This window comes from Ovis canadensis, chromosome 2, assembly GCF_042477335.2.
Source record: "Ovis canadensis isolate MfBH-ARS-UI-01 breed Bighorn chromosome 2, ARS-UI_OviCan_v2, whole genome shotgun sequence".
Taxonomy (NCBI): domain Eukaryota; kingdom Metazoa; phylum Chordata; class Mammalia; order Artiodactyla; family Bovidae; genus Ovis; species Ovis canadensis.
The window spans coordinates 17,439,618-17,460,949 of record NC_091246.1 but is presented as its reverse complement, the minus strand read 5'-3'; the positions used below and the strand labels follow the sequence as shown (position 1 = coordinate 17,460,949).

Genomic DNA, 21,332 nt, shown 5'->3' with positions numbered 1-21,332 from the left:
CCCATACCCACCTGCTGCTGCCGGCCTCAGAAATGCCCAGCTTTTTGCTCTTTTGGGGGATTGATGGCTGATTCCCTGGTAGCCTTTCAGTAAATCCCTCACTTTGTTTAAGCTGCTCAGAACTGTTTTATTTGACTCACATCCAAAGTTACTTTTTTTAAAGAGTCCATTCAACTTGCACAATTTTGTTATCCTTTGATTTAATGGTACCTGTTACTCTTGAACAGAGATGAATAATAACTTGGAGGACTGGTAACCATAGACCCCTGGCAGCCATGGCACCAGTGGCTGACTGCAGTTTTGGTCCTGGTGGCTCAGACAGTAAAGCGTCTGCCTACAATGCAGGAGACCCGGGTTCAGTCCCTGGGTCGGGAAGATCTCCTGGAGGAGGAAATGGCAACCCATTCCAGTACTCTTGCCTAGAAAATCCCATGGATGGAGGAGCCTGGTAGGCCACAGTCCGTGGGATCGCAAAGAGTCGGACACGACTGAGCAACTTCACTTTCACTTATACTGATGAACACTAGAGATATCCCTTTTAATAACATCAGATTGTTAAGTAGGTAAATTTGTACTTGTTACACATGGAGAGTACTTTTAGTGTAATTTTTATATTACAGGTGTAAATGATGTTTACAGAAAAAGATTTTAGTTTCAAGCGTAAGAAATGTAAGCCAAGTTATTATTTTCAAGTCATCACATTAATGTGTATTATTAGATACACACTGAATCTAAAGAGTTGAGTATATAATTGAATTGATTTATCACTTAAATCTCATTTGCTAGCATTTCATTGTACTGATTGAATTCAGGGCAATTGGTGCTCTTTTAGTTAATCCTCCTTGATAATGCAGACCATTGAAAAATAGAATTAAAATTAAACATACTTTGTCTTAAATGTCATACATTTTTACACTATAATTTGAAAATGCATAGTTATCAAATCCCTATAAAAACAACTTTAGAATGAAAATGCCTAACCAGATACTAAAGATTAGAAGTGAAATTGGCTCCTCTAATGTGAAACTTCCTCATCATGGACTCTTCATGGTTTTTAAAAAGTTATTGTTATTGACTTCCCAAAGTGAAAGGCATGCCACTCAGTGGATAGAAAGCAGTATTGCAGATTAATAGCTAGGATTATCTTTGTGGTGGGCTTCCCATGTGGCGCTAGAGATAAAGAATCCCCCTGCCAGTGCAGGAGACATAAGAGACGCAGTTTCGCTCTCCAGGTCAGGAAGATCCTGTGGAGTCGGAAACAGTACCCACTCCAGTATTCTTGCCTGGAAAATTCCATGGGCTAGGGAGCCTGGCGGTTGCAGTCCATGGGGTCCCAAAGAGTTGGATACAACTGAGTGAGTGACACACACACACACACAGATACACACACATACACCTTTGTGGTGCTGGGTTTTGAGATGTTTTCAACTTGATCCAGGGGATAAATGATCAAGTTATGCAGAATTAACTTGATGATTAATATTAGATGCATATCAATAATGTTTGTATATGCATTATGGAACATGCTGTCCAAAATTTATTTTTTTATAAAGTAATTCTGAACTAGGGATTTTTTGCTCTCCCCCTACCCCCTGCCTCAGGGACATTTGGCAATTCTGGAGACATTTTTGGTTGTCATAGTGTGTGTGTGTGTGAGAGTGTATGTGTGTATGTGTGTGCTACTGGCATTTATTAATAGTGGGTAGAGGACAGGGATGCTGTTAAACATTCCATAAGACATCCCACAGGACAACAAATTATTCAGTCCAAAACATCAAGAGCATTGCTCTTCAAAGACTTGGAGTATGACAATTAGTTTCACATGTTTTTGTACTAAAAATGCTTCGAATATGTTTAGTCAAAACTCTTTTCCAGATTTCATATGGTTAGGCCAGTTTTGCATTCTATTATATAAGCAATACTTTCATAATTTGGATTTCTTTTATCTGCAATAATTATGTAACTTTGTAAACTGCTTCCAAAAGTCAGGGCAGGTTTTAATTTTCACGAATAATTTCCCCAAATCTTGCCTTTCCCTGTTACCAATTTAAAGTCTCCCCTCCTTTCATTGCCTGCTTCATTCTGTTCTGCCCATTTCATTAGAACAGCTGAAGCACTGACCAAAAGCAAATACGGTGAGCACAGTTAAAATGTAGAAGGTGTCTTTTTGTGAGGTTATGATTTCGTTTCTCTTAGATAAAAAAAAAATTTTTAGGCTCTAGGCAGGGGGGGGATCTGACATATTTTTAGTTTTGAAATGAAACAAGTTTCAGATTACTTGTAGAGTCTGAAATGATCCGTTCTTTTCTGTTGGAATTAATATGTTTAGGGTAAGTACAAAAAAGATCTTCACGACCCAGATAATCATGATGATGTGATCACTAATCTAGAGCCAGACATCTTGGAATGTGAAGTCAAGTGGGCCTTAGAAAGCATCACTACGAACAAAGCTAGTGGAGGTGATGGAATTCCAGTTGAGCTATTTCAAATCCTGAAAGATGATGCTGTGAAAGTGCTACACTCAATATGCCAGCAAATTTGGAAAACTCAGCAGTGGCCACAGGACTGGAAAAGGTCAGTTTTCATTCCAATTCCAAAGAAAGGCAATGCCAAAGAATGCTCAAACTACTGCACAATTGCACTCATCTCACATGCTAGTAAAGTAATGCTCAAAATTCTCCAAGCCAGACTTCAGCAAAACGTGAACCGTGAACTTCCTGATGTTCAAGCTGGTTTTAGAAAAGGCAGAGGAACCAGAGACCAAATTGCCAACATCTGCTGGATCATGGAAAAAGCAAGAGAGTTCCAGAAAAACATCTATTTCTGCTTTATTGACTATGCCAAAGCCTTTGACTGTGTGGATCACAATAAACTGGAAAATTGTGAAAGAGATGGGAATACCAGACCACCTGACCTGTCTCTTGAGAAATCTGTATGCAGGTCAGGAAGCAACAGTTAGAACTGGACATGGAACAACAGACTTGTTCCAAATAGGAAAAGGAGTACGTCAAGGCTGTATATTGTCACCCTGCTTATTTAACTTCTATGCAGAGTACATCATGAGAAACACTGGGCTAGAGGAAGCACAAGCTGGAATCAAGATTGCTGGGAGAAATATCAATAATCTCAGATATGCAGATGACACCACCCTTGTGGCAGAAAGTGAAGAGGAGCTAAAAAGCCTCTTGATGAAAGTGAAAGAGGAGAGCGAAAAAGTTGGCTTAAAGCTCAACATTCAGAAAATGAAGATCATGGCATCTGGTCCCATCACTTCATGGGAAATAGATGGGGAAACAGTAGAAACAGTGTCAGACTTTATTTTTTTGGGCTCCAAAATCACTACAGATGGTGACTGCAGCCATGAAATTAAGAGACGCTTACTCCTTGGAAGAAAAGTTACGACCAACCTAGATAGTATATTCAAAAGCAGAGACATTACTTTGCTGACTAAGGTCTGTCTAGTCAAGGCTATGGTTTTTCCAGTGGTCATGTATGGATGTGAGAGTTGGACTGCGAAGACGGCTGAGTGCCGAAGAATTGATCCGTTTGAACAGTGGTGTTGGAGAAGACTCTTGAGGGTCCCTTGGACTGCAAGGAGATCCAACCAGTCCATTCTGAAGGAGATCAATCCTGGGATTTCTTTGGAAGGAATGATGCTAAAGCTGAAGCTCCAGTACTTTGGCCACCTCATGCGAAGAGTTGACTCATTGGAAAAGACTCTGATGCTGGGAGAGATTGGGGGCAGGAGAAGAAGGGGAAGACCCAGGATGAGATGGCTGGATGGCATCATGGACTCGATGGACGTGAGTCTGAGTGAACTCCGGAAGATGGTGATGGACAGGGAGGCCTGGCGGGCTGCGATTCATGGGGTCGCAAAGAGTTGGACACGACTGAGCGACTGAACTGAACTGAACTGAACTGAAGCAAAATGTTTGATATATCTTAAAAAAAAACAACAAAAACCTCTAGGGCTTTTCACTCTTGCCCTATTGGTGTTAGTAATGAATTTTATTATGCCTCAGAGTGATGTTGGCATAGACGTATGATTTAGAGATATTATAGTATTTTAAGTCCAAGGACGAAACACATACTTTGTGGAGTTTAAGATATTAAAACTAAAATTTTGGGAAATAACATCCAAGTTCTGCCCCTAAATTCACAATACTAAAATGCCAAAGATAACGAAATGTATAAAAATTGTGGAAAGAACACACTGAAACATAAAGATGTAAATAATCACGAGTTGCTTTTTTCCTTAGTTTGGTGCAAGGTCACTTGGTAGGATTAGTAGTAAAGCACCAGTCTGCCAATGCAGGAGACACAAGAGAGCGGGTTTGATCCCTGGGTGGGGAAGATCCCCTGGAGGAGGGCCGGTGCCCTACGCCTGTATTCTTGCCTGGAGAATCCCATGGCCAGAGAAGCCTGCAGGGCTCTGGTTAATGGAGTCACATAGAGTCGACACGACTGAAGTGACTTAGCACGCACAACTCTGAGCGTCTCCTCTTGTGGACTGCGTTTATCCAAAATTATAGAACTTTATACTAAAAAGGGTGAATAAAATGTATGTAAATTAAACCTTTAAAAAAAGTTGCCTTAAAAAAGAAATTGTAAAGGATCCCGGAGTCCTGAGACTTTATGTGGGTTTCATTTATCAATACTTAGCATATTGGAAATAACTAACAAACATTTAAGGAAATGGCAACCCACTCCATTGTTCTTGCCTGGAGAATCCCAGGGACGGGGAAGCCTGGTGGGCTGCCGTCTATGGGGTCGCATAGAGTTGGACGCGACTGAAGCGACTTAGCAGCAGCAGTAGCAGCAAGAAACATTTAAAATAGTTCTTTATTCGTTTTAAAAATAAGAAATGAACTAAATGTTAACTGAAATAAAGCACTTTTTATTCATTACGTATATTGCATTCATTTGCCCATTCTCCAGATCTGGCACAACCCCCTGCACCGAGAAGATGCTGGACCCTTATTAGGAGAACGAGGTTCGGCTGTGGCGGGGGCAGCCGGCGCATCCCGCTCACCCGCCAACCGCTCGCGCGCCCGAGGCTCCCGGGACACGCGGCCCCGCCCCTCCGCGGGCCAGCCTCTCGAGCCAGGGCGCACGCGCAGGGCTCCCGGAGGCCGCGTCGAGGAGCGCGCGGCCGCGGGCGTCCCCTCCCCCCACCCCTCGCCGCGCACGCCGGGAACCCGTCTCCGCTGCTGCTTTGGCTGCGGCGGTCGGTAGTCGCGATGGACTCTCCGTGGAATGAGCTGACCCTTGCCTTTTCTCGCACTTCCATGTTCCCCTTTTTTGATATCGCCCACTACCTGGTGTCGGTGATGGCGTTGAAGCATCAGCCGGGTGAGTGTTGGGCCCCGAGGATCGTCCCCCTCAGGGACCACTCACCGCGGGGACGGCCTGAGCTGGGTGAGCGGCCGAGCTGCCTCGCGCCGGCAGTCCTGTTGTCAAGCTAGAGGGGGCAGGGGAGAGGGGGCCCGTCCTACCGCCGTATAGAAGGGGAGACTGAGGCCGAGGAGGAAGGTGGCCCCGGACCCCGCCAAAGGAGTCACGGGGGGGAGTGCGGGGCGGTCCCACTGCCGCGGGCGGGACTGCCGGGACAGGTGACCGGGCGGCCGCAGCCACTTTGGGCAGTCCAGGACTGCCCTGTTCGCCCTGGGGTGGCGCCGTCTCCCGGCTGTGCCCCCTCTTCCTTGGGAAATATTTTTAAAACACCTGGGAACCGAGCTCCCGCAGACAGCAGGTCTGACTTCGTCGCTTGGGCTAGTAACTGGTTCTGGACTGCTCTCCGGTTGTGAAAGTCGTGTAAACACTGAAATAAAAAGCCTCAAGTAGGCACCCCCTTCATTCCCCGTAACGCACAGGTCTCCCACCTTGCTTAGCATGTTAGACACAATGATTGCTGAGAGGAGAGTGGATTCCCACTGGGGGTCGTATGAATGCTATTGCACACGAAGAGCCGTTTGGTGTAGTTTCACTGCCAGTAGAGGGGATGTGGTCTTAAAATAGGAGTTTTGAGTTCTTTTAAGTGTGCATACAGGGAACAATGTTTGTTTTTTCTCGTATTTTTCATTCAGGATATGTTTGCTCCTGTATTGCTTGACTTTTGCAGTTCTGCCTGCTTTTTCATTTTGTGCTCTTTTTTCCTGAGGTCAGGTATTTTCTTTGCCTTACTTTCTCCATGTTCTTGCTGCCTTTGATATCCCTTGTCCTACAGTCAGTGAGTGAAGGCTTGAGGATGGTGCTGTGCCTCTTACTGTCTGATTTTTCTTTTTAAAACATTTTAAAATTAATTTTTAATATTTTGGCCGAACCAGCATGGCATGTGGGATCTTAGTTCCCCAACCAGGGATGGAACCCGCACCCCTTGCATTTTAAAGCCTGGAGTCCTAACCATTGGACCACTAGGGAAGTCTCTGGTGGTTTTTTTTTTTTTTTTAACTCATGGACCTCTGAAATGTTTTTAATTTAAATTGAGATTGGTAGCTCAGTCTAAATCATTGTTTGATAGAAGTTTCGACCTGGATAAAGGGAATATTAGTGTATTAAATTGAATGGATAATCATGAGACACTTTCCTTGATTTGAAAATAAGTATATTTTATTACTTTACCGTATTTAATACTTGATATTTTCTTGTATAGGTTAGATCAAAGATTCTCCAAGTATGGTCCAGGAGCCCTGGGGTTCCTGACATTTCCAGTTCAAAATTATGTTTGTAATAATATGCAGGTGTTGTCTTTTTCACGCTCATTTTCTTACAAGTGTACAGTGGAGTTTTCCAGAGGCCAAATGACCTGTCATACTGTAACAAGTTGAAAGCAGAAGCAGACATGAGAATCCAGCTGTTCCCTATTTGAAGGCAGACATTAAAGAGATTGACTCAAAAAATGTGACTTTTCTCACTAAATATTTTTTGCTTTGGAAAATAGTTATTTTTCATGAAGAATACATTATTAACATTCAGTGCATTTATTATTTTAAAGACTTTCTCTTTAAAAATTTTTTGATAGTTTTATTTATTTTTGGGTATGCTTGGTCTTGTTGCTGCACGAGCTTTCTCCAGTTGCAGCGACCCGGGCTACTGTTCAGTTACGGTGTGGGTTTCTCTGCAGTTACTGCTCTTGTTGCCGAGCACAGGCTGTAGCGCACAAGGGCTCCAGTAGCTGTGGCTCCCAGGCTCTAGAGCACAGTTTGAATAGTTGTGACAGATGGGCTTAGATGCTCTGCAGCATGTGGGATCTTCCCCAGTCAGGGATCAACCTGTGTTTCCTGGATTGGCAAGCACATTCTTCACCACTGAGCAACCAGGGAATCCCTGATTTTTCTCATTTATAATTTATAATATGCTAGATATTGATAGCGCGAATAAACAGAAGCTCTTTGGGATCTTCAAGAATTTTTTTTTTGAGTCAGACTTTTGGAAAGTTTAATTTACATATATTCACTCCTTTAAATATAAAATTCTGTTATTTTGGACAAACATACAGTCATGTACCTACCACCACAGTCAAGATATAGAACAGTTTCGTCATCCATCCCAGATTCCTTCCTACACCTTTGGGGGCCACAAAACTCACCGATATTTGGCAGAAAATCTTGCCCCCTCTTGTCTGGAAAATCCCATGGACGGAGGAGCCTGGTGGGCTGCAGTCCATAGGGTCGCTAAGAATCAGACACGACTGAGCCACTTCACTTTTGCTTTTCACTTTCATGCATTGGAGAAGGAAATGGCAGTCCACTCCAGTGTTCCTGCCTGGAGAATCCCAGGGACAGGGGAGTCTGGTGGGCTGCCGTCTATGGGGTCGCACAGGGTCGGACATGACTGAAGCAACTTAGCAGCAGCAGAGGAGTCCTGAAACCAAAATCTTTGAGGACCACTGGGCTAACTGGACACTGATACAGTATTCCACCTGGTGTAAAAATGTTATATTCCAGGACTAGTACTTGTGAACATATAAAAAGTATAGAATTCACACTAGCGTGTGAGATGAATGCAATTGTGTCATAGTTTGAACATTCTTTGGCATTGTCTTTGGGATTAGAATAAAAACTGACCTTTTCCAGTCCTGTGGCCTCTGCTGAATTTTCCAAATTTGCTGACAAATTGAGTGCAGCACTTTAACAACATTATCTTTTAGGATTAGAAATAGCTCACCTGGAATTCCATCACCTCCACTAGCTTTGTTTCAGTAATGCTTCCTGAGGCCCACTTGACTTCACACTCCAGGATGTCTGGCTCTAGGTGAATGATCACATCATTGTGGTTATCTGGGTCATTAAGACCTCTTCTGTACAGTTCTTCTGTGTATTCTTGCCACCTCTTCTTAATATCTTTTGCTTCTGTTAGGTCCATACTGTTTCTGTCCTTTAGTGTGTCCATCTTTACATGAAATATTCCCTTGTCATAGTTTCACTGAGTTACACAAAACTGTGATCCGTGTGATCATTTTGGTTAGCATGAGGGTGATGTAGAAGGACATGCACTCATCTTCTGCTGTGAGTATTTGGGAGTGTCTGGCAGAGGCTTGGGTTGATAGCAGCCTGTTGCATTGGCAGCAGCAGTCCTGGGAGGTGCAGCATGCTGCCATAAGTCGTTTTGGAGAAGGTCGGTATTACCCCTTTCAGTTCAGTTCAGTTCAGTTCAGTCGCTCAGTCGTGTCCGACTCTGCGACCCCATGAATCGCAGCATGCCAGGCCTCCCTGTCCATCACCATCTCCCGGAGTTCACTCAGACTCACGTCCATCGATTACTCCTTTAGTTTTGACTAATAGTGCAGGATTTTTTAAATTTATTTTTTCTATTTTTCTGGGTATCTTATTGGGCTTCCCTGGTGACTCAGCTGGTGAAGAATCTGCCTGCAATGAGGGAGACCTGGGTTCACTCCGTGGGTTGGGAAGATCCCCTGGAAAACGATGATGCTGTGAAAGTGCTGCACTCAGTATGTCAGCAAATCTGGAAAACTCAGCAGTGGCCACAGGACTGGAAAAAGTCAATTTTCATTCCAATCCCAAAGAAAGGTATTGCCAAAGAATGCTCAAACTACCGCACAATTGTACTCATCTCACATGCTAGTAAAGTAATGCTCAAAATTCTCCAAGCCAGGCTTCAGCAATATGTGAACCGTGAGCTTCCAGATGTTCAAGCTGGTTTTAGGAAAGACAGAGGAACCAGAGATCAAATTACCAACATCTGCTGGATCATTGAAAAAGCAACACAGTTCCAGAAGAACATCTATTTCTGCTTTATTGACTATGCCAAACCTTTGTGTGGATCCCAATAAACTGTGGAAAATTCTGAAAGAGATGGGAATACCAGACAACCTGATCTGCTTCTTGGGAAACCTGTATGCGGGTCAGGAAGCAACAGTTAGAACTGGACATGGAACAACAGACTGGTTCCAAATAGGAAAAGGAGTATGTCAAGGCTGTATATTCTCAACCTGCTTATTTAACTTATATTCAGGGTATATCCTGAGAAACGCTGGGCTGGAGAAAGCACAAGCTGGAATCAAGATTGCCGGGAGAAATATCAATAACCTCCGGTATGCAGATGACACCACCCTTATGGCAGAAAGTGAAGAGGAACTAAACAGCCTCTTGATGAAAGTGAAAGAGGAGAGTGAAAAAGTTGGCTTAAAGCTCAACATTCAGAAAACAAAGATCATGGCATCTGGTTCCATCACTTCATGGGAAATAGATGGGGAAACAGTGGCTGACTTTATTTTTTGGGCTCCGAAATCACTGCAGATGGTGATGGCAGCCATGAAATTAAAAGACACTTGCTGCTTGGAAGAAAAGTTATGACCAACCTAGATAGCATATTAAAAAGCAGAGACAGTATTTTGCCGACTAAGGTCCGTCTAGTCAAGGCTATGGTTTTTCCAGTAGCCATGTATGGATGTGAGAGTTGGACTATAAAGAAAGCTGAGCACTAAAGAATTGATGCTTTTGAACTGTGGTGTTGAAGAAGACTCTTGAGAGTCCCTTGGACTGCAAGGAGATCCAACCAGTCCATCCTAAAGGAGATCAGTCCTGGGTGTTCATTGGAAGGACTGCTGTTGAAGCTGAAGCTCCAATACTTTGGCCACCTGATGTGGAGAGCTGACTCATTTGAAAAGACCCTGATGCTGGGAAAGATTGAGGGCAGGAGGAGAAGGGGACGACAGAGGATGAGATGGTTCAATGGCATCACTGACACAGTGGACATGGGTTTATGTGCACTCCGGTAGTCGGTGATGAACAGGGATGCCTGGGGTGGTGCAGTTCATGGGTTGCAAAGAGCTGGACATGACTGAGCAACTGAACTGAACCCACTCCAGCGTTCTGGCCTGGAGAATTACATGGAATGTATAGTCCATGGGGTTGCAAAGAGTCGGGTATTTTATTAGGAAGTTGGAAAATGCTGTTTTAGGAGCTGTTGGTTAGAAATCATTTTTGCAGAATATTTTTGTCACTAATTTTAATTTCTTATGCTTTTAATCTGTCCTATTTTTTTTCTTATTTAAATTTTCATTAAAATAAGCACATTTCTTCAGTCCTGCACTGATACCAATCTGAAATTACTCAGATTGCTATTTTCTGTTAGACATCCTGAAAATTTAATCTACAATGATTTTTACTTGATTTTTCACACAAAATCTATTATTATTTTTTTAATTCTCTGACCACTATTTTGCTAACTTCCCTCAAATCATATGTAGTTCATTAAGTAGCTATTCAGTTTATTAGGTGCTATATTAGATGTTGAGGATACTAGAATGAAAGATATTCTTATATCCCAGAAGAACTTGATTGTTCTGTTGTCATCTTTTCCCCTTCCCCTGCTCATCCTCCCTTTCCTACTCTTTCCTTACAGTGTCACATAAGATTGTACTACCTTTCTTTTTTTTGTAATATTTATTTTTGGCTGCACTGGGTCTCTGTTACTGTGCGCTGACTTTCTCTAGTTGCAGAGAGTGGGGGCTACTGTCTAGTAGCAGTGTGCAGGCTTCTCCTTGCAATGGCTGCTCTTGTTTTAGAGCACAGGCTCTAGGCCTGTGGACCTCAGTAATTGAAGCACACGGGCTACATTGTGGTGCACAGGCTTAGTTGCCCCACAGCATGTGAGATCTTCCCAAACCAGGGGTTGAACCCATGTCCTTTGCATTGGCAGGTGGGTTCTTAACCGCTGGACTCCCAGGGAAGCCCCCACAACTGCCTTTCTTACACAGTAACAATATTCATTTCAGATAACAAGGAAAACATTTCAGTATATTAATTCTAATCCTCATATATCTCTTTAGGTAGGTAGTATCGAACTCATTTTACAGATGAGGAATACTTTTATAGGAATAAAATAACTCTACATAAGTTACATAGTTTAGTTAGTTATAGAGCTATTTCTTGGGCTAATTTCAAAGTTCTGAACTTTTCTCTAGCTCTCTCTTTGCAGATTCTGGTTTCTCAACATTTAACAATTTCTCAGTAAGTTGTCATTTGACATGGTTATTTTTTCCCATGGTTTTGGTCGTTTTTACATCACCAATCAGTTTCTCATTTGCTTTTGGGAATTAAATCGAGAAATAAAGTTTGTCGTTGTTCCTTCCTATAATCTGTGAGAGATGAAAAGATAAATAAGATAGGAATTTATCAGTTTTTAGGATTCTGGGAAGGTGGCAGCATAATTTTTGCTATCTTTATTAATTCCCCTGTAAAAACATACAGAAAAGTGCAAAAATAATAGTAAAAGTACAGCTTAGTGAATTTTCAGAATACGCACAACTAAGTTAAGCAATATCCAGAGAAAGTAGAACATCTATGATATCCTCAATAGAACATCCATGCCCCCTTTGGGATACCATGCTTTATAAAGCCAGAGCAGATTCTGCTCGGTGTGGGGTAGAAAAGGGTGTCTCAGAAATGATAGTTCATAATTTACTTCTTTGAGTTCAGAGACTCTTACTTAAATATCTTTAATATTTTTTAATCTAAAAGAAAGTTAGAGTATTTGAGTGACCTGACCAAATATTAATCAAGAAGTGTTCTGTAGTAGAAAGAGTTCATAAAGTCAGAAGTCACAAGACCAGCGTTTAGTTCAAACTCTACCACTATCAAGCTAGCTTGGGATGAGAACTTAAAACTCAATTGCTTATGCAGTGAGTGAGCTGGACCAGAATACCAGCTGAGCAGTGTGTCTTCCTCAGGAATCTCAGTTTTGACTCTAAAGGGCACTTTGTCCAGGCTTCTAAGTTTTAATAATTTGAGCCTATCCTTTGTTCCCCCAGGAGTGGTAATAACTTTCTGTATTTATACCTCTATGACACCACAGTATTTACTTTTTACCTTTTCAGATCTTATGATTTTATACCCACTTTTTTATATTAAGTTCTCTTTGTTAAGCAAACTTTATATTTTCTGTTTCCTGACTGGATTCTGGTGCAGAAACTTAAGGGTAAGGTTTAACTTCATGCTTACTGGTTTTCATTATGTTGTGTTAAAATAGCTAAAGTGCTGGCTACTACTTGTTTGTAGATCCAGTCAGCATAATGCCTTCAGTGTAGCAGGCAGTTGTGACATTCTGTGTACTCCAATAAGATCAAAGTCTCTGTGGACTTTTTTGGAGAGCAGGAGTGTTGACAGATCTGAGGCAAGAGTGTGATAGTGTACTGTTAAACTTGCCAGGTAAAAGCAAAGTGCTTTTGGGATTCTTTGCAAATTAATATGGAGAAAAAAGCATTTCTTTACCAGGTTATAGGGATTAATACTAATTTGTTCCAGTAAAAATACTGTATTTTGAATACCAGCTGCAGTTGGAGTTACTACCTGTCTGCATTTATTTATAATTCAGTTATTTTTCAACACCCATCTGCTTTACGCATAGTCTAAACAGGCAAATTGTTAAATGGGATGTGATAGGTATCATCCTCGTTCATGTTTTTTGATCATGGCACTTATCTCTAATACTGCATTTTAAAAATATCTTGGTGAGAAGGAGAAGAAACTCTAGTGGCTTCTACTTGATTGTGTGTGTGTGTGCTCAGTTGCATCCTAGTCTTTGCAACTCTGTGGACTATAGCCCACCAGACTCCTCTCTGTCCATGGAATTTTCCAGGCAAGAGTATTGGAGTGGGTTGTAATTTCCTCCTCCAAGGGATCTTCCCCAGAGGTTGAGCTTATGTCTCCTGCATTGATGTATACTTACATCACTTAGTCATGTCCAACTCTCTGGGACTCCATGGACTATACAGTCCATGGAATTCTCCGGGCCAGAATACTGGAGTGAGTAACCTTTCCCTTCTCCAGGGGATCTTCCCAACCCTGGGATCGAACTCAGGTCTCCCACATTGCAGGCAGATTCTTTATCAGATGAGTCACAAGGGAAGCCCAAGAATACTGGAGTGGGTAACCTTTCCCTTCTTCAGGGGATCTTTCTGACCCAGGAATCGAACTGGGGTCTCCTGCATTGCAGGTGGATTCTTTACCAACTGAACTATCAGGGTAGTGGATCCTTTACCACTGAGCCACCAGCAAAGCCCTCTGCTTGATCGTTCCTACCATAATGATTCTTACTCTATGGATCAGAGAATCAATATGGTAAGTGTGCCAGTTGCTAAGTATGTCTGTTCTAGTTACACAGTGGGGAACTGGGGGACAGGGTGAATCTGTGGATTTACTTGGCTCACTATGATTTGATCTGAAACTCCTTAAATTGTGTCACAGATAATTTGTAAACCTCTATCTACATGATTATTTTTAAATAATTTTGATGAAAAAATGTACTTGAGGCATATAAGATATGTTATGTTACTTTTTCTTTTTTTTAAAAGTGATAAATCTATAAATGGGAAAGACTAGGATAGTTTAATATGCAATTTAAAAATACTTAATATCTGGCAATAAGGCTTTAAGATGGCTAGACATTCCCCTGCTTCTTTCTGGAAGTGACATCAACCACCAGCAAGCTTAATGCTGTTTGGAAATAGCTACAGTGCAAGTAATTCTTAAAAATAGAGATGCTTTAGACTGAGTATTTTACTGGAGTAAAATTAGACTGAGAATATCAAAATAAGTCATGTGTGCAGTACATTAAAAAATGCCCTTCTAAGCTTTGTTTTAACTAAGTTAATAAAACTATTTTAAACATAGTCTAATAATTCATTTGGCCAGAGAATGGGATTATTTTGTGGGTGTGATTTTAAGTGAATTAAACAGAATAAAATGTGACTTTATTTCTCAGCTTTCACTTCATAATGAAACTATTTTGATGTTAAAGTCCCCTGGTGGTTGTATGTTTAAAAGTCTTATACCAGAGATCAAATTGTCAACATCTGCTGGATCATCGAGAAAGCAAGAGAGTTCCAGAAAAACATTTATTTCTGCTTTATTGACTATGCCAAAGCCTTTGACTGTGTGGATCACAAGAAACTGTGGAAAATTCTGAAAGAGATGGGAATACCAGACCACCTAACCTGCCTCTTGAGAAATCTGTATGCAGGTCAGGAAGCAACAGTTAGAACATGGAACAACAGACTGGTTCCAAATAGGAAAAGGAGTACGTTAAGGCTGTCTGTTGTCACCCTGCATATTTAACTTATATGCAGAGTACATCATGAGAAACACTGGACTGGAAGAAACACAAGCTGGAATCAAGATTGCCGAGAGAAATATCAATATGCAGATGACACCACCCTTATGGCAGAAAGTGAAGAGGAGCTAAAAGCCTCTTGATGAAAGTGAAAGAGGAGAGTGAAAAAGTTGGCTTAAAGCTCAACATTCAGAAAATGAAGATCATGGCATCTGGTCCCATCACTTCATGGGAAATAGATGGGGAAACAGTGGAAATAGTGTCAGACTTTATTTTTTTGGGCTCCAAAATCATGGCAGATGGTGACTGCAGCCATGAAATTAAAAGACGCTTACTCCTTGGAAGAAAAGTTATGACCAACCTAGATAGTATATTCAAAAGCAGAGACATTACTTTGCCGACTAAGGTCCGTCTAGTCAAGGCTATGGTTTTTCCTGTGGTCATGTATGGATGTGAGAGTTGGACTGTGAAGAAGGCTGAGCGCTGAAGAATTGATGCTTTTGAACTGTCGTGTTGGAGAAGACTCTTGAGAGTACCTTGGACTGCAAGGAGATCCAACCAGTCCGTTCTGAAGGAGATCAGCCCTGGGATTTCTTTGGAAGGAATGATGCTAAAGCTGAAACTCCAGTACTTTGGCCACCTCATGCGAAGAGTTGACTCATTGGAAAAGACTTTGATGCTGGGAGAGATTGGGGGCAGGAGGAGAAGGGGAAGACCAAGGATGAGATGGCTGGATGGCATCACGGACTCGATGGCCGTGAGTCTGAGTAAACTCCGGGAGATGGTGATGGACAGGGAGGCCTGGCGTGCTGCGATTCATGGGGTCGCAAAGAGTCGGACACGACTGAGCGGCTGAACTGAACTGAACTGAACTTTGACTTAGATTCAGGTTTCACTGTGACAAATTTTGCTAAGAGTTCGGGGAAATAATTCTACTGATAATGTATCACAAACATCTTAAGGTAGGACAGATAATTTTTTTTCCCTTTTAAATGCCAGTATGTTAAAAATAATGTGTGTAAATTAACATAGCTTATTTCTTAGCTAAAGGGATACACCTTTGTTTAAAACTGAGGAAAAATAGCGCTATATTAACATTTTTTCTTCTGAAAATTATTTATATGCCCTAAAGATATACAGCTTTTTCTTTTTTTTTTTTCCTGTATTTTCTTTTTCTTTTCTTTAAGCTAAATTTTGAAAGCATTATATTTTTATTTTGGCCATGTCATGTGGCTTGCAGGATCCCCTGACCATTGATCAAACCTGCACCCCCTGCACTGGAAGCACAGTGGTAGCCACTGGACCACATTAAACTAACTCTGGTGCTGGTAGCATATATACAAAGGAACATAATACCCAGATACTTTATTGTAAGATTGTCTCATGGTGAAAAATGTACTACCACAATGTATGTACTGAAGGAAGATTTAAAGAAAAACCTGTTTGAGTTAGAGAAATTTTTCTGGCTGACATAATTTTGAAAATTCGGCATAAAAGACTGGTATGAGAAAGACCCTCCCTTCAACTCTTTTTTCTTTTCTTTTTGGTCTAATAAAACCTTAGTTTCATTAATTTAAGACTGTTGGGGTTACAAGTACCTTTTCAGTGCCCTAATGTGTCACTCTCACCCCAGCCTTGCAGTAAGAACTCAAAAGAATTATATCTTGGGCTCAGAGAATTTTCAGAAGCAGCCCAAGAGTTGCATTTTCCTGGCCTCTTTTCTCTGCTGTCAGTAATCAACCCATTCAGCACTTAAGTCAACACGGTGTCTGACATGTACTGGGTAGTGTATATGTGTTTTTATGTATATTCTCTCATTTTAAATTCTTATAAGTTGTATATTATTTTCACTTTATGAAACTTGAAGTTTAAGCAAAGACAGGTTAAAGGTCCTACAAAGAGTCACAGAACTGGGATGACAGCTGTCTCTCTTGGTGACTTATGATAAAACTAAGGGACACTAATGGTAGTAAAATTGTCATACTTATATTTTTGATATATTGCATATTTATAGAGCATCTACTTTATACAAAGTTTCATAAATGTCTCAAGGAATGACAGTCTTACAGTGGAACTAACACTTGTGAACAAATCTAGAAAATGATATGTCTCAGGAGGAAAGGATAAAATACTGGTAACGAGGGAAAAGGAAAGTTATTTTGACAGACTAAACTGAAAATGCATATTACATGAGTGAATAATTTATGTGAAAGCATCAAATTTAGTTAACTTGATTTGGATTGTTTTAATAGTCAAAGGAAAACATTTTGGCACCAGGGACTGGTTTCACGGAAGACAATTTTTCCTTGGATTGGGGTGCAGGGGGATGATTTCCAGATGATTCAAGCAAATTGCATTTACTGTGCACTTTTTTCTATTATTTCTTATTTAACTCCACCTGAGATCTCAGACATTAATTAGATCCCGAAGGTTGGAGACCTCTGGTCTAAGCCAAATTGTTAGTGTCAAATTGATGATAGTAAAGGGGATAGAGACATATTCCCTAATAGTATATTTACCAAAAGTAACCAATTATTTTGGAGTGTGCCTTCATAGTACTGTGCAGTGATGGACCCGTTGTATTAATAGCTCTCATTCAGTTAAGAGCTCCCATTTCTAGAATGTGTCTGCAGAGCTAATCTGGGTATATCTGAGAGAGGAAGACAGGCACAAGGCAAGGTTGAGGGAGAAGAAGGTCTTGAGGGGGAGAAGGAGTGTATATGTGTAAATAAGCATAGGAAAAGAGACTCGAAGTTGTCACCCTATAGAAAATGAGTGTGATTAAAGGGTAGAAGTACAGAGGAAAGGGTAATTTTATTTCTGTTTACTTCCATAATATCTCTCTACCCAAGTGATGCTAATAGTAAAGAACCTGCCTGCCAGTGCAGGAGTTGTAAGAGACTTGGGTTCAGTCCCTGGGTTGGGAGGAACCCCTGCAGTAGGAAATGGCAACCCGATCCAATATTCTTGTCTGGAGAAACCCATGGACAGAGGAGTCTGGCAGGCTGTGGTCCATGGAGTCAGAAAGAGTCAGACATGACTGAACAGACTTAGCACACATACTTCTATGATAGTGATAGCTATACTTGTTGCTTACTATCTGCTAGGTCCCCATTCTAAGTTTTTGAAATGTATTCACTCATAGTCAGTAGATGGGGAAATAGTGGAAACAGTGAGAGACTTTATTTTGGGGGGCTCCAAAATCACTGCGAACTGTGGTGTTGGAGAAGACTCTTGAGAGTCCCTTGGACTGCAAGGAGATCTAACCAGTCCATCCTAAAGGAGATCAGTCCTGGGATTTCTTTGGAAGGAATGATGCTAAAGCTGAAACTCCAGTACTTTGGCCACCTCATGCGAAGAGTTGACTCATTGGAAAAGACTTTGATGCTGGGAGGGATTGGGGGCAGGAGAAGGGGACAACAGAGGATGAGATGGCTGGATGTCATCACCGACTCGATGGATGTGAGTTTGAGTAAACTCCGGGAGTTGGTGATGGACAGGGAGGCCTGGCGTCCTGTGATTCATGATGTCACAAAGAGTTGGACACGACTGAGCGACTGAACTGAACTGAAACTATGGTGGAGATAATGAACATAATGGTGACCTCTTTCAAAAGATCCCATGCATGCACTGCTACACTCAGTGCCCTCAGCCCTGCAGCAGGCCACCATCAACCCATGCCTCTGCCGGGGACTCCTGGACACTTACAGGCAAGTCTGGGTCAATCTCTCCCTGTTTTTTTTTTTTAAACAGGAAATAGCGTTTATTGGTGAGCATGATTAAGGAGGGGACATTGCTGATGCTCATGAGTGCAGGGCCCGCCATTTGTCCAGGGGACCACGATTAGGGATATATTTGACCCCATAGCCGTCTGGGATGAGTTGGTTTTCTGCCACCATGTTCTCAAATCCATCTGCATTGAAGTTGATAAATCCCCAGTTCTTAGAGATGTGGATCTTCTGGCGGCCAGGGATCTTGAACTTGGCCCGGTGGAGGGCTTTCAATCACATGTTCCTTGGTCTGCAGCTTGGTGCGGATGGACATTATGACCCGGGCAGTGTGGGCCCTGGCCACTGTGCCCTGGGCCTTTCCAAAGGCACCACGCATACCTGTCTGGAGTCTATCAGCTCCAGTGCAAGACAACATCTTGTTGGTGCGGATGACATGGAAGGGGTGGAGCTGCACTCGGATGTGAAAACCATCTTTGCCACAGCTTTTCACCATGTACTTGTTGGCACAAATACGGGCAGCCTCCAGGGCTTCAGAGGAGAGCTGCTCATACTCATCTGATACCATGTGGCCACAGAGTGGGAACTCATCCACTTTGGCCTTCTTACATCACAAGTCAAAGATGCAAATGTTAGCATCAGGGACACCTTGGCAGAAGCGGGACTTTGGGTACGGCTTGTTCTTAAAATACCGGTAACGCCGGGCGGGGCGGCAGCCCATGGTGACACCAGGATCTTCAGTGGCATGCCAAAGGGAAAGAGCTGGGTCAGTCTCTTGTGGGGCCACTGATCCTTTCTCCTGGGTCCTGGTGCACATGAGGTCTGTTTGTGCCCACCAAGAGTCTGTTTCCCAGTCCTGTGTAAGTTCTGGTGGCTCTATGGTGGTGTTAATGGCGACCTCCTCCAAGAGGGCTTATGCCATACCCAGGTCTATTGCACTCAGAGCCCCTGCCCCTGGGCAGTCCACTGCTGACCCGTACCTCCACAGGAGACACACAGTTCTGTCTCAGTCTCTGTGGGGACTCTGGAATTTGCCTTATTGGGAAAAGGCAAAGATTGGTTAAAAAATATTTTATCCTAGTCTTTTGTTATATAGAGGTTAAAAATTTTTTTTTAACAAGTTGTCTTTATTTATTTATGGCTGTGCTGGGTCTTCCTTGATGGGTGTGGGTTTTCTGTCGTTGCAGTGAGTGGGGGCTATTCTCTAGGTGTGGTGCACGAGCTTCTCATTGAGGTGGCTCTGCTTTTTGCAGAGCATGAGCTCATCAGCTCAGTAGTTGTGGCACACGGGCTTAGTTGCCCTGTGACATGTGGAATCTTTGTGGGCCAGGGATTGAACCCATGTCCCGTGCATTGGCAGGTGGAGTCTTAACCACTGAACCACCAGGGAAGTTCAGAAGTTTTAAATTTTGATGGTGTCAAACTTACAAATCTTTTTCTTCATGGCTTTCCCCCGCTCTATTCTTAGATTAATAGATTAAAAACAATGAATGTTAAAATTTTTATCAAGTGATTTTTTAATGTCTAAAGGAGTGATCATATTAACTTGTTAGTATAGTGAATGATTTTAATGAATTTGTGTTGAACCTTCCTTAAATTCTTTGGATAAAAATCTACCTGGTTATGATTTTGTGATCCTTTTGAAAAACTACTGATTTCAATTTGTTATGGATGTATTTGTGTACTGTATAAATTAAAATTATAGTGTGACTTAGAGTGTCTTCTCCCTCTTTTTTTCCTTCCCTCCTGCCTTTCCCTCCTCCCTTTTTCCTTACTCCCATCCTCCTTCCTCTCTCATTCTGTCTGTCTTCTATATTTTTCTTTACAGTTTTTTATGTTGGAGTTGTTTCACAGAATAAGTTTTTCTAAACTCTATAATGGTTATATAATATAAAAATGAGTAATAAGAAATTATTTAGTATTCGTCCACTAGTCTATCTGGGTCTAACACCTTTCTTAGGATAGATCTTGGGACTACCCTGTAATTTTTTTTCATAGTTATTTGTGTGTTCAAGTTTCTACCTATCCTTAAGGGGATTTTGCAATATATAGTTTTTTTTAGGAAAATTGTCCATTTCAATTTCCATTTCAACTATATGTTCACCTTTATTAGATTAAATGTTTTCTTTTTTTTTTCAATTTTACTTTATTTTACTATACAATACTGTATTGGTTTTGCCATATATCAACATGAATCTGCCACGGGTGTACATGAGTTCCCAATCCTGAACTCCCCTCCCACCTCCCTCTCTATATCATCTCTCTGGGTCATCCCAGTGTACCAGCCCCAAACATCCTGTATCCTGCATCAAACCTAGACTGGTTATTCGTTTCTTACGTGATATTGTACATGTTTCAATGCCATTCTCCCAAATCATCCCACCCTCTCCCTCTCCCACAGAGTCCAAAAGTCTGTTCTATACATCTGTATCTCTTTTGCTGTCTCGCATATAGGGTTACATTACCATCTTTCTAAATTCCATATATAAAAAAAATTAAAAAAAATAAATTCCATATATATGTGTTAATATACTGTATTGGTGTTTTTCTTTCTGGCTTACTTCACTCTGTATAATCAGCTCCAGTTTCATCCACCTCATTAGAAGTGATTCAAATGTATTCTTTTTAATGGCTGAGTAATACTCCATTGTGTATATGTACCACAGCTTTCTTATCCATTCATCTGCTGATGGACATCTAGGTTGTTTCCATGTCCTGGCTATTATAAACAGTGCTGCGATGAACATTGGGATACACGTGTCTCTTTCAGTTCTGGTTTTCTTGGTGTGTATGCCCAGCAGTGGGATTGCTGGGTCATAAGGCAGTTCTATTTCCAATTTTTTAAGGAATCTCCACACTGTTCTCCATAGTGGCTGTACTAGTTTGCATTGCCACCAACAGTGTAAGAGGGTTCCCTTTTCTCCACACCCTCTCCAGCATTTATTGCTTGTAGACTTTTGGATCACAGCCATTCTGACTGGTGTGAAATGGTACCTCATTGTGGTCTTGATTTGCATTTCTCTGATAATG

General features: G+C 41.7%; 1 protein-coding gene and 1 pseudogene across 1 annotated transcript in view; one reads left to right on the top strand and one right to left on the bottom strand.

The window, feature by feature from the left end:
• Window positions 1-5,098: 5,098 nt before the first annotated feature.
• Window positions 5,099-21,332, top strand: part of TMEM38B (transmembrane protein 38B) — a 60,812-nt gene continuing 44,578 nt past the window's right edge. The window contains exon 1 of the mRNA XM_069575518.1: window positions 5,099-5,352. Within this exon, the coding sequence (XP_069431619.1) occupies window positions 5,241-5,352 (112 nt within the window). The 5' untranslated portion in view covers window positions 5,099-5,240. The remainder of the gene's footprint in view (window positions 5,353-21,332) is intronic.
• Window positions 18,343-19,041, bottom strand: LOC138434502 (large ribosomal subunit protein uL16-like; annotated as a pseudogene).